This window comes from Marmota marmota, unplaced genomic scaffold, assembly GCF_001458135.2.
Source record: "Marmota marmota marmota unplaced genomic scaffold, marMar, whole genome shotgun sequence".
In the NCBI taxonomy this organism is placed as follows: domain Eukaryota; kingdom Metazoa; phylum Chordata; class Mammalia; order Rodentia; family Sciuridae; genus Marmota; species Marmota marmota.
In genome coordinates this window covers 2,189,463-2,204,229 of record NW_026000294.1, presented here as the reverse complement: position 1 = coordinate 2,204,229, position 14,767 = coordinate 2,189,463, and the positions used below count along the sequence as shown (strand labels likewise).

Genomic DNA, 14,767 nt, shown 5'->3' with positions numbered 1-14,767 from the left:
CATATATATATATACTCTCCTTTCTTCTCTCAGCTTATTTAAAAGATAAATTATATAAATTAACAATTGTAATAATGTATGTGGAGTTACACATAGATATAATATGCATAACAATAATAGCACAAAAAGGAAGGGGAATAGAGTTACATAGGAAAAAAGTGTCTGTATCTTATTGGATTTAAGTTAATATAAACCTGATATCGATTGTAAGAGGCATAAGAAGTAAAATGAAGAATCAATAAATGGGATTGTATCAAACTAAAAACTTCTTCACGGCAAGAAAACAATCAAGGACATGAAGAGACAGCCCTCAGAATAGGAGAAAATCTTTGCCACCTGCACTTCAGCTGGAGCATTTAATCTCCAGGATACACAAAGAATTCAAAAATGTAACACCCCCCCCAAAAAAAACAAATAATTCAATCAATAAATGGACTGAGGGACTGAACTCTTCTTCACAGAAGAAGAAAAACGATGGGTCGGGGCTGGGGATGTGGCTCAAGCGGTAGCACGCTCGACTGGCATGAGTGCGGCCCAGGTTCGATCCTCAGCACCACATACAAAGATGTTGTGTCCGCCGAAAACTAAAATAAATAAATAAATATTAAAAAAAAAAAAAGAAAAACGATCGGTCAACAAATATATGAAAAAATGTTCAACATCTCTAACAATTAGAGAAATGCAAGTTGAAACTACATTGAGATTTCATCTCAATCTAGTCAGAATGGCAATTATCAAAAATACAAGCAGCAGTAAATGTTGATGTGGGGGGAAAACGTACAATCCTACATTGCTGGTGGACTGCAAATTGGTGCAACCACTATGGAAAGCAGTATAGAGATTGCTCAGAAAACTTGGAATGCATCCACTATTTGACCCAGTTATCCCACCCCTTGGTTTATACCCAGAGGATTGAAAATCAGCATTACAGTGACACAACAACATCAGTGTTTATAGCAGCTCAATTCACAATAGCTAAATTATGTAATCAACCTAAGGTACCCGTCAGCAGATGAATGGATAAAGAAAATGTGATATATATATATGATGGAATATTACTCAGCCATAAAAAGAATGGCATTATGGCATTTGCTGGTAAGTGGATGGAACTGGAGAATATCATGCTAGGTGAAATAAACCATTCCCTAAACCACATGCTGAGTGTTTTCTTTGATATGCAGATGCTAATTTCACAATGAGTGGGGGTGAAGCCTAGGAAAGAACAGAAGTACTTCTAATTAGAAAAAAGGGAATGAAGGGAAGGGAGGGGGAATGGGAATTGGAAAAATAGTAGAATGAATTGGACATTACTATCCTGTGTGTATGTGATTATACAACCAATGTAATTCTACATCAGGTACCACCAGAAGAATAAGAAGTTATACTCCATATATGTATGTCAAAATACATTCTACTCTCAGACTGGGGTTATGGCTCAGTGGTAGAATGCTCACCTAGCATGCACAGGGCACTGGGTTCAATCCTCAGCACCACATAAATGTAAAATAAACATATTTGTGTCCACCTAAAACTAAGAAATAAATATTTAAAAAAATACATTCTACTCTCATGTATAACTAATTATATCAAATAAGAAGAATAAAAAAGATGTTTACTGTAAGTACTAGATCAGTCACTAAGAACTCAAGATATAGTGAAATAATCATTAAGGAATTAGTATTAAACTAGAAAATATTCATTATTGCAAAAGAAAGCTGTAAAGGAAGAATAAAAGAACAAAAATTATGAGGCATATAGAAAACAAAAAGCAAACATTAAAACAAAATCAATGATATCAGTAACATTAGGTCTTCTGGTGGCATACCCTATATGGTCCATGTGGCCATTTCCTTCTTAGCCCCATTGACACTATGGTAAAGTAGAAAGAATTCCCAAGCAATTTGGCACATTCAAAATGATTCTAATCACAAATACCTGAAGGGTTATTCAAGGGAAGAATTTGAAAGAAATGGAAATGCCACCAAAGAGGATATAATTCAGATGATAATTGCTCCAGGCAATATGCAGCTCAAGGAGTTAGAGAAAACACTTGATCTAACAAATTATTTTTTGTTTGTTTGCTTTTGGTTTGAGGTGCTGGGGATGGATCCCAGGGCCTCTTGAATGATAGGCAAGCACTCTACCACTGAGCCACATCCCAACTGCCACAAAGTCTTTAACTATAGCATTATTCTAAATGATTTTCAAAGCTTATGCATGTTTTGTTGAGTTTAGGCATGGACAATAGGCAACCCAAAGCCACTTGGAATTTGGACAAAATATCAGAAGATTCAGAATATAGATTATGATACATCAGTATGCAAAGAAAAGCACATCATAACCATTGCCTTAGCACTGGAAAACACCCTGAGTTTTGTAAATGTTTCTATATCACTAGTTTTCATAAGAAACAAACAAAAACAAACCACCATAACAAATGGCCTGTTGGCACTCGAAAAGATATGCTACATAATTCATCTTCAGGGAGATAGAAGTCAAAACCACAGTGAAATAGTCACTTTACATCCACTATAATGGGTATAATTAAAATGGAAAATAGTAACATGTTTTGGTGAAAATGCAAAGAAACTGGAACTTCTAGTTGGAATGTAAAATGGAGCAGCCACTTTGGAAAACAGACTATCAGTTGCTCAAAATGTTAAACACAGAGATGCCGTATGATTTAGAAACTCTACTATTTGGCTTATAGCCAAGAGAACTGAAAACATTTCTATTAAAAAACTTACATATGAATGTTCATAGTACCGTTATTCATAACACCCAAAAGTAGAAATAATCCAAATATTCATCAACTGATAAATAGATAAGTAAATGTGTTATATTCATACATTTAAATATTATTTGGCAATAAAAAATAAATAAGGGACTGATATATGCTACACATAGATGAACTTTGAAAACATTGTCAGGTGAAAGAAGCCAGTCACAAAAGATCACATATTGTATGTTTCTATGAAATGTCCAGAATAGGCAGAAAGATGAATGCTTCCCTAGGGCTGTGACTGGAACAGAGAGAAACTGCTAATGGATATGGAATTTCTTTTCAGGGTGATAGAAATATCATAAAGTTAGATTGTAGTGTTCATTGTACAACTCTGAATATACTCAAATCTATTGGATTTTTATTTTATTTTTGATACTGGGGATTGAACCCAGGTGTGCTTAACCACTCACCACATTACCACCCCATTTTATTTATTCATTTTTAAAAATATTTATTTAGTTGTAGATGGACACAGTATCTTTATTTTATTTATTTATTTTTATGTAGTACTGAGGATCGAACCCAGTGCCTCACATGTGAAAGGCAAGCATTCTACTACTGAGCTACAACCCCAGCTCCCCATTTTACTTTATTTTATTTTTAATATTTTTTAGTTGTAGATGGACACAATACCTTTATTTTATTTCTATGTGGTGCTGAGGATCGAACCCAGTGCCTTCTACATGTGAGGCAAGAACTACCACTGAGCTACAGTCACAGCCCATTTTATTTTTTATTTTGAGAAAGGGTCTCACTAAGTTGCTGAAGCTGGCTTTGTCCTTGTGATCCTCCTGCCCCTGCCCTCCTGAGTCACTCGGATTATATTCACCATGCCCAGCTGAATTGTAGATTTTAACATCTGGCATATTCATTATATCTCAATAAAGATGTTTTTAAAAATATGATAGCCAGGTGTGGTGGTACATATCTAGAATGCCAGCTACTAGAAGGGCTGAAGCACATTCAAGGACAGCCTTGCCAACATAGCCAGACACTGTCTCAAAATAAAAATGACTGGAGGTGTAGCTTAAGGGTAGAGAAGCCCTGGGTTTAAATCCCAGTACCTGTGTGCACATGCACACATACACACCCATATACATACAAACACACACACATGCNGTTTTAAAATCCCCAGTACCTGTGTGCACATGCACACATATATACCCACTCCCCCACCCCCGCACCCCCACCCCCACACGATCTATGCAGTGTAGAACTGGAGGTACTAACCTGGTAGATACTCTGAAAATTTTTTGAAAAATCCTTCTGCATTAATTCTCAGTGTTACATTATTCCTATGTGTTATGGTTTAATAGTCAGAGGACTCTTTAAAAAGATTGCCTCTGGGAATATAGGAATCTAGATCTTTGTGAAAGAAGAAAAAGAGAAGCTTACTGAACATGGTGAAGCACTTGCCAAAGAAACAAACCTTTTTGGCAATTTCTGGATGTGATTTCTGCGATTACCTTAACATCCATATGGGAAGAAATAAAAAACAAATTATTAAGGGAGATCTTTGGTGTTTAAATTTCTCCTCAGTGAAAGGTAAAAGAAATATTTGATGAATTTGAAGAAGATAACAGAGACAAGTACATCACAATCAAAGTTGACTTCAGGACACTTCAGAAAGATACCAGATTTATAATACTCATTTGATTTAGTGACATATGTGAAACTGCAAGCTTGTGGAAGATCCTGGGATTGGCAGTCCTGCAAACTGAAGTACTCTGTTCATCAAAGGAACAGAGCTCAAGAAGCTAATCCAAGAATCTGACCAGCACCTGAAAGATAGAATTTTATAGAATGCTAAAGGATATCTTATACTGGACTATGTGAAAGAGGAGAGACATAAACTGATGGTGGTATATGATGCTGATTGTGGATTGCCAGGGTTGATCACCAATTCCCATTGCCTCCAAGAACACAAGAAAAAATAATACTGAATACCCTTCCACAGGAGAAATCTACTCATTCAAAATGCTTGTTGGAGTGAATTCTCAAGGCTTTTAGATAGATGTACATTAATGAACCTATTGTAAAACTGTCTGACAAAAAGAAGCACTGTGAATAGTTTCTGAACAGAGTACCCTTTTGAAATATTTATTTTCTTTGTGTGGCATGGTTGACAGACATTATCAAATGTGAGCTCTTTCTAGGAAATCTAAATCCTTGAAACAAAAAAATCCTTTTATAAGGTGTAGAAGTGTGTGACTTTTGATGATACTCTTGCTAGTAGTAGTGGGCTTGGAAGATTTTTAAAGAGCATTTATAATTTGAATTTGCAAGATATAAGTATCAGACTCCAAGAACACCTAAGCTGAGGTTTACTTTGCTTTTTTTTAAAGTGAGTAAAACACTAAATTTTTTTTTATCCTCCAGAGATAATAGATATGCTTTTTCACTTGTCTCTAAAGAGAGTAGTTTAATTTTTTTTTTAACTTAGATGCCTTGATTATCCTCTTTGGCCAAGTCTTATTTAGCCTAAGAGAAGATTTATTTGGCAATTTCTTCTCAAGTTTGGAACCACAATCATTAGGATGTTGGCCAGAATAGAACTACTGGTGAAACACATTTTATTTGTCATGAAGTAATCTTTATCAATAATCTGATTTAGACAAAAAAGATTACCTTTAGGGGTGTTCCTACCTTATTGTACCCCTGTTTGAATGTTAAACTATTATTCCTAGAGTTTAACTTTGAGATGTTTTAATGTTCAGTTTATTTATATGAACTATAATAAATCCTTTTATATTAAGACAATCAAGTACAAAAGCTTTGTAGCATAAGAGAAGTGGTTTAGGTGATGTATTATTGTAATCTATTGATTTCCCCCTTTGTCATTCCCCTATTTTATATTGTACCATCAACTTGGAAATTTTATTTTATTTTACTTTTACCATTATAATAATTATTATTATTTGGTACCAGGGATTGAGCCCAAGGGCACTTGACCACTGAGCCAAATCCCCAGTCTTTTTTATTATATTTTATTTTGAGACAGGGTCACGCCAAGTTGCTCAGGCCCTCACTAAGTTGCTGAGGCTGTCTTTGAATTTGCAATCCTTCTGCCTCAGCCTCCTGAGATGCTGCAATTACAGTCATGTTCCACCATGCCTGGCAGGAAATTTTAAATTTGTGATACAAATATTGCTGTGGGTGTTCCTACAAAGAGACAAATGACTTTTCTAATAATTAAGGAAAGCAGAAAATATTCCCTGATACTTGTCTTGTTATAGTCCTACCAGCATATGCTCTTATGAGATGTGCAGATCCATACTATCTCTGTATTTTATGAAATAAATAAGGAAAGTACTAGTAAAAACAAAAGGAAACAGCCCATATATACCTTGAAAAAATGAAATTATGTTTTGGGATGGGGTTGTGGCTCAGAAATAGAGTGCTTGCCTAGCATGTGTGAGGCACTGAGTTTGATCCTCAGCGCCACATAAAAGTAAAATAAAGGTATTGTGTCCACCTACAACTAAAAAATAAATGCTTTTTAAAAAAATGAAATTATGTTTCTACAGAGAAAACAAAAAACCAAAATCATAACTCTCTCAAACTACAAATTGTCAGACTATTTTCTTGCTTGGGTCTGGCATCTGAGAAATTTTATTAGGATTAAATTATATTTACTATTTTTGTTTATTAGAAAAGATAAATCACTTTTTACTGCTTTTATTTCTATAATAAAAGTGGTGTGCTTTGTCTTACTTTTATGTCTCGTGAACTTAATCCAATATATTCATGTTTTTTTTTTTTTTAGTTAATCTTAAAGGACAAGACCATTTTCCCTTAAATTAATCCATTTTAAGTTTTATGGATGAAAAATTATAACATTAAATGTGACTGGATTAAATAATCAAAAGGCAGAAATTATTAGGGTAGGATAAAAACAATCTATAACATGATATACTATCAAAAGAAGGCACCTATTAGAATCAAAGATATAAATAAATTGAAACTAGAAATATAGAAAGAGATCTACCATTCAAGCCAGGCATGGTGGCTGATGGCCTGTAATCCCAGCAGCTTGGGCGGCTAAGGCAACAGGATCGTGAGTTCAAAGCCAGCCTCAGCAAAAGAGGCGCTAAGCAACTCAATGAGACCCTGTCTCTAAATAAAGTACAAAATAGGGTTGGGGATGTGGCTCAGTGGTCAAGTGCCTCTGAGTTCAATCCCTGGTACACCCCCTAAAAATCTATCATTCAAACATCAACCATAAAATCTAAAGGGCTATACTGATACTAGATAAAATATTTTAAAACAGAATGTTACTAGAGATAAAGAGAGATATAAAGGGTCAATCCATCAGGAATATATAACGGTATTCATTGTGTATAACAGTGGGGATACATTCTGAACAATGCATCATTGGGTGATTTCATCATTCTTCAAACATCAGACTATACATATACTTACACAAACCTTGATGGCATAGGTCAATCAAAAGACAATAAACACAAAGTGTATGAGGCTCCATACTTTTTTTATGAATAGAAGTGTACTCTAAAATAATGATTAAAAAGCATGGTATGGAAAATATATAAACCAATAATATATTCATTTATTATCTTTATAAAGACTAATATACTTTACATAGTTTTGTTATATTTTTATATGATTGGCAGTGTAGTAAGTTTACACAATACACATGTGAGTAATGTGCTGCATTATGATGTCACTTGATAGTAATTTTTCAGCTCCTTTATAATCTGATAGAACTACCACCATATGTATAATCTATCATTGGCCAAAATGTCATTATGTGGTACATTTCTCTGTGAATATACATAGACACCTAACAATAGAGCCTCAAAATGTATGAAGCAAATACTGACATAATTGAGCAGAAACCAACACTTGTATGTGGAGTCAACATCACATGCTAGTTCAACATCACTAGCATTTCAAGAAATGCAAATTAAAACTACTGAGATTTCATCTCACTCCATTGAGAATGGCAATCATCAAGAACATAATTATCAATAAATGTGCAAGGATGTGGGGAAAAAGATACACTCATACATTGCTGGTAGGACTGCTAATTGGTGCAACTACTATAGAAAGCAGTATGGAGATTCCTCAGAAAAGTTGGAATGGAGCCTCCATTTGACCCAGTTTTTCCACTTCTCAGCATATACCCAAAGGACTTAAAATCAGCATTCTATATGATATGGCCACATGAATGTATATAGCAGCTCAATTCACAATAGCTAAGCTATGGGACCAACCTGGGTGCCCTTCAGCAGAAAATGTGGTATATTTACACAATGGAATATTATTCAGCCATAATGAACAATGAAATTATGGTATTTGCTGGTAATGGATGGAACTGGAGGCTGTCTATCATGCTAAGTGAAATAAGCCAATCCCCCCAAAAAAAACAAAGTAGGAATGTTCTCTTTGATAGGTGGATGGTGACTCACAATAGGCAAAGGTGGGGGTGGGAATAGAAGTTCACTCTATTGGATGGGAGGAATTGGGGGAAGGGATAGGAATGGGAAAGACACTGGAATGAATCTGACATAACTTTCCTATGTTCATGTATGAATACACGATCAATGTAACTCCCCATCATGTACAACCACAAGAATGGGAAGTTATACTCCATGTATGTGTGATATGTCAAAATACATTCTAATGTCATGTATAACTACAAAGAACAAATTAAATAAATACAAAAATAAATTCTGCAGAGAAAAGCTGAGGTCCAGACGCCTTCACAGGTAAGTACTATCAAACATTTAAATAAGGAATAATACTGATTTTTAAGACAGTCCTCCAAAAAAATAGAAGCAAAAGGAAATCTTCCCAACTCATTCAGTGAGGCTAGTGTTACCCTGGTGTCAGAAAAAAGACCTCACGAGAAAACTACAGACCAGTAAGTATTTCTTATGTGTGTATATGGAATCAAGAAACATCCAGTGTGTGTACAGGATGATACACTGTGACCAGGTGAAGTTTATGTGATTAATGCAAGAAGTCTTATATAACATCTGGAAATTAGTTAATATAATATCAGTAGAACAAAAGACAAGAACCACATGATCTTCTCAGAAGAAGGAGCATATGGCAAAATCCAACACACTTTCATTATAAAAACTTTTACTCAAGAAACTAGGAATAGAAGGATATATTCTTTCATAAACCTGATAAAGAATATATTTGAAAAACCTACTGCTAGCATTATACTTAATGATGAAAGACAGAAAAATTTCCCCCTAATATCAGGAGCAAGACAAGGATATTTGCTCTTGCCACCTCTGTTTAGCATTTCCCTGGAGCCAGCGAAACTATCTCTGTTTGCAGATGACACATTCATGTTCGTAGACAATCCTAGAGAATTCACTAAATGTCCATTAGAACTAAGGTTCTGCAAATTTGCATGATACAAAATCAATATAAGAAAATCTATTTGAAGTTAAAATTAAAAAAAAAAAAAAAAAACAGGGCTGGGGATGTGGCTCAAGCGGTAGCGTGCTCGCCTGGCATGCGTGCGGCCCGGGTTCGATCCTCAGCACCACATACAAACAAAGATGTTGTGTCCGCCAAAAACTAAAAAATTAATATTAAAAAATTCTCTCTCTCTCTCTCTCTCTCTCTCTCTCTCTCTCTCTCTCTCTCTCCTCTTTCTTTAAAAAAAAATTTAAAAAAACAATTCCATGCTAGGCCCAGTGGTACATGACTATAATCCCAGCATCTTGGGAGGCTGAGGCAGAAGGATTGCAGGTTCAAAGCCAGCCTCAGTAGAATAGAAATGAGAATCTAGAAATAAACTCACGCGTTCATGGCCGATTGATTTTTAACAGTGTTGCCAAGAATTATTGGATCACATGGTACCTCTATATTTATTTAGTACTGCCAAACTGTTTGGCAAAGCAGCTGTACCATTTTCTCAACCCACCAGTAATGCATAAAATTTTCAACCTCTTGACATTCTTGCCAATAGTTATTATCAGTCTTTTATTCTAACCGTCTTTGTGGGTGTGAAATGGAATCTTGTTGTGGTTTTGATTTGCATTTCCCTGATGGCAAATGACATTGAGCACCTTTTTGTGTGCTTATTGCTTAACTCATTTTAAACGTGGGTTATCTTTATTACTGAGTTGTAAGAGTTCTTTATATGTTCTGGATACCAGACCCTGATAGCAATATGATTTGTAAATATTTTCTACCATGCTGTGGATTGACTGTTCACTTTCACGATGTCTACAGTGCACAAGATTTTAATTTTGCCGAATGTAATTTTTTCTTTGGCTGTTTGTGCTTTAGGAATCATATCAAAAAAAATGTCTAATTCAAAGTCACAAATTCTTTTTCCTGAGAGATTTGTAGTTGTAGCTCTTACATTTAGATTTTGATATATTTTAATTTTTGTATATAATGTGAGGCAAGTTAGAACTTTATTATTTTGCACATGAATATCCAGTTATTTCAGCACCATTTGTTGAAAAGGCTATTCTTTCCTTACTGAATTGTTCTTCCCAACAGTGTATGAATTTATTTCTAGATCCTCATTTCTATTCCACTGTTCTATACCTATCCCTACACTGTACCACACAGTCTTAATTACTGTAGCTCTGCAGAAAGTTTTAAATTCAGGGAATGTAACATCTCAAAATTTATTCTTCCCTTTAATTGCTTTGATCATTCTGGGTCCCTTGCATTTCCATATGAATTTCAGGATCAGCTTATGGATTTCTTTGAAGAATCCAGATGTGCTTTTGATTGGGAATGTATTAAATCTGCAAGTCCATCTGAAGGATATTCCATCTTTAGAATATTAAGTCTTTCCATCCATGAACATGAACTATTTTTTTTTATTTATTTAGGTTTTCTTTTTTAAGTGTTTATTTAGTTGTAGATGAACACACACAGTATCTTTATTTTTATGTGGTGCTGAGGATCGAACTCAGTGCCTCACACATGTGAGGCAAGCACTTGACCACTGACCTACAGCTCTAACCCCTAGGTTTTCTTTAATTAATTCAATGTTCTGTAGTTCTCAGTGTACAAATTTTACACTTTTTTGCTAAGTTATTTCGAAATGTTTTATTCATATTGATGCTATTATAAATGGAATTGTTTTCTTTGTCTTTTCTTTTTTGGGGGAGGGTGGCAGCTACCAGGGATTAAACCCAGGGACGCTTAACTATTTTTATTTTGAGACAGGGTCTCACTAAGTTGTTTAGGCCCTCCCACTCTTAATTCTGTCTGCCCAGGAGATATGGAAACATATGTCCATGCAAAATCTTATACATAGATGTTCAGGAAACAGTATTCATAATAGCCAAAAGTGGAGGAAACCTACTATCACCTGATAGATGGATAAATGAAATGTTGTATGTCTATACAGTAGAATATTATTCAATCATAAAAAGAAAGCACTGATAAATGCTACAACATGGGTGAACCTTAAAAATATGCTAAGCAAAAGAAGCAAGTCACAAAATGAAAAATGTTCTAAAATTGATTGTGATGTTCAGTATATCAACTCTGTAAATATGCCAAAGAACATTGAATCTTATGTTTTAAATGAGTGAATTGTATGACACGTGAATTATATCTTAATAAAACTTTTTTGCAGGCATGTCTATAAAGCATCTACCAGTTTACATCGTACAGGAATGTTTACTCCACATTGGCAAGGATCTTTATTTTGTATTCCCAGTGGCTTGTTCCCAATCATTGTTCAGTGATTGGCATAGATTAAGCACTTAATTAATGTTTGTTGAATGATTTTGATGTTAATAAATACAAAACCTGACTTTCAAAGAAACTAAACAGTAAGGAGAACACCAAAAATTACTCCATGCTTTTGAGAGACTAAAAAATCAGAGGAAACAGCTAGTTTGAAGTGATGGAGCTGGTTTTAGGAGACTAATCTGTGGGATGGAGAGACCTAAAAGAATAATGTTAGCTGAGTTCAAGGGACAAGTTGGGCTGGATTTAGTGGTAAAGGAGTTGTCTTACATAGATAAGAAAATTGAAAACACATGAGTAATGAGACCAGGGATATGGAGAAAATATAGAAAAAGAATGCTGAGACTCTCTTTATTTCATGTATAAATGAAGATGCTAAAATTTGTAAGGTTGAATAGAATTAGGATGCTGTGTCAGTTATAGGGAGTGCTAATGATTCCCAGAGAAGCCAAAGAAGATAGGCACTCTAAAGAGACCACTAGCTGTAATAAATAGAGTTCAGGACAATGGTAGGAACTATCTGTAAGGGGATATGGAACAAATAATAATGACAAGTGGAAGCACTAAACATAGATCTCTCTTTCAACAAGTTTGGTGGTAAGAAGAGTGTTGGGTTTTCTCTTTTCAATGGATTACTTTGGTCTTCTGGCTGTTTCCCTTTTCTTATATCAACACACGTTATATTTTATTATAATTATAAGTTGTTTATATTATCTAATAGTCTTTATAAGAATAGTAACCATGCAAGGTTAATCCCATATCCCCATGCCTAATGTATAAATAGTATTTGGGTTGAATGAAATGAATTTTTCTAATAGGCTGGCAAAGACATGACTAGAATGACTCACTAGACCATGCAGATTGGATAAGAAACAAGGGAAGCCAGAACGAGCTTAGTGGATTAATAAAATAGGGAAGGGGTCAATAAATCAAAGCAGTTAAATATTGTGTGGTCAATTGAAGCAGGCAATATCCAATAATATTTCTTGTTCTTTTTGATCTTTAATCTCTGAGTAGAGATGACATATTAAGTAATAAGCTGGTTTTGTTCTGGAATGAAAAACCTCTTCTTTAACTTCAAGTTACCTTAATTTTATAGGTGATTAGCTATATGATGGGCTTTCTTCCACTGGGTTTTATGATGGATGAACTAATAGTGAGTCCCAGCTCTGTCAATCAATAACTAACCTATGTGGAAGAGAAAGTTTATTAGATAGATGATCTTTAAGATTCTTTCCAGGTCTCACATTCTATGATATTATTTCCAATAATTGACTTAAGACTGAGACTTCAAGAATTTGAATATAGAGCAATAAAGTGGGGGGGAAACACCTCTGCTGTATATACAAATATGATTTATAGAACTAACAGGGTTTTGTTTGTTTGTTTCAGTATTCAGGATGGGACCCAAAGGCGCTATACCATTGAGCCTACACCCCCAGCCTTTCTAAAATTTTAATTTTGAGATAGGATCTTGCTAAGTTGCTGAGGCTGGCCTCAAGCTTGCGATCCTCCTTCCTCAGCCTCCTAAATAGCTTGGATTACAGGCATGTACCACCATGCCCAGCTAGAACTACTGGTTCTTAACTCTGATAAGAGAAAATGAAGGTAGTTCACTGTATTATTGAATTTAGACTACATATCAAGGATGTCTTGAATAACATCTTAGTTACATTACAAAATATTCTTTTACCTACCTGAACAGGAATTAAGATCTGACATTTTTCTTACCAGGACCGTAAGAGGCAATATGAACTGCTCAAACTTGAAAGAAATTTCCAGAAACAGTCCAATGTGCTCAGACGTAAAACTGAGGAGGTAAGTAAGAAAATCCAGTCTGCTGGGTAAAATGTACTGTAGTCCTCAAGCTTAGATGCTGACAAAATAATATCCTTAAAAAGAGCCAATGTTCTAAGAAACCAGAGTCATTAATCTTGACCAGTAATTCCTAAATCTTGATCTCTTTTTAATGTTATAAACTGAGCAGATTAAACTCTGATGGAAAATGCTACTATGCAAATAAGGATTTTTTTTCCAATTGGGCCTCTTTCCAAAAAACACAGTAATATTGATATATGACATTTCCAGTCTGCATAACTGCCTTGAAATATATTCCTCCCCTATGCACAAACAGAGTGGCTATTTATCAATTTTATATCCATGGAGATTTATAAACCTGGCACCTATAGGAATTCAAACCTAGAACTTTTTTTCTTTACCAATATACTGAATATATGCTGGAAAATGTTCTTCTTATTACCCTTCATTCAGCATAACTATGTGCCATTTTTATTTAGGCAGCAGCTGCCAACAAGCGTCTTAAGGATGCTCTCCAAAAGCAGCGAGAGGTCGCAGATAAGCGGAAAGAGACTCAGAGCCGTGGAATGGAAGGTGTTGCAGCTCGAGTGAAGGTATGGACAGTTTGAACTACCATTTCTCATGTATACTGGGGATAAGAAAAAGTGGGAACAGGTTTTCTTTGGATTTAGAAATAAATAGTATCAAATTTGAAGTTCTACCTGAATGCCTTATTGCCTAAAACATGAATATCTTCAAACTGTTAAGGACCAAGAGTATAGAATCCTTTCTATCCTTGCCCATATTGAGATTCAGTTATTTTTTTAACAATTTATTGAGGCATGCTTGATATTCAATAAATTGTACATATTTAAAATGTACAAATTGGTGAGTTTTGATGCATGTCTGCACCTGGGAAATCATTACTATAATCAAGTTAGTGACAATGTCCACTATCGCCCCAAATTTTCTTTCTTTCCATCCCTGGCACACCCCACTCCCCAGTCCAGGCAATGTTTGCCTGGAATCCCCAATTAATCTGATTCTGTCATTATAGATTTGTTTTTATTTTTTACAATTTTGTAAAAATGAGACAATACATTATGCATTTTTCTGGCTTTTATTCAGCATTATTCAGAGTCATCTATGAAATTACATGTATCATTGTTACTTTTATTATTGAGTGGTATCCTATTCATTTTATGTATACACCATAATTTGTTCATCTGTTCACTTGTTGATGGATATTTGTTTTCAGTTTGGGGCTATTAGAAATATTAGCATTTATGTACAAGTCTTCATGTGGACATGTGTGCTTTTTTTTTTTTTAATTGGGTGTTCAAAACATTCCAAAGCTCTTGACATATCATATTTCATACATTAGATTCAAGTTGGTTGTGAACTTCCAATTTTACCCCAAATACAGATTGCAGAATCACATTGGTTAGGACTAGTATTGCTTTCTGATATGGTGAGTGT

General features: G+C 34.8%; 1 protein-coding gene and 1 non-coding gene across 5 annotated transcripts in view; one reads left to right on the top strand and one right to left on the bottom strand.

Moving 5' to 3' along the window:
- The window catches only part of Kif4a (kinesin family member 4A), a 138,587-nt gene that overhangs the window by 78,720 nt on the left and 45,100 nt on the right, over nt 1-14,767 (top strand). For all 4 annotated transcript variants that reach the window (XM_048797161.1, XM_048797158.1, XM_048797160.1 and 1 more), the window contains exons 19-20: nt 13,226-13,309; nt 13,789-13,902. In XM_048797161.1, coding sequence (XP_048653118.1) covers nt 13,226-13,309; nt 13,789-13,902 — 198 coding nt within the window. The remainder of the gene's footprint in view (nt 1-13,225; nt 13,310-13,788; nt 13,903-14,767) is intronic.
- On the bottom strand, nt 2,090-2,161 carry Trnad-auc. Its single transcript has one exon. It is a non-coding gene; the product is annotated as a tRNA-Asp (tRNA).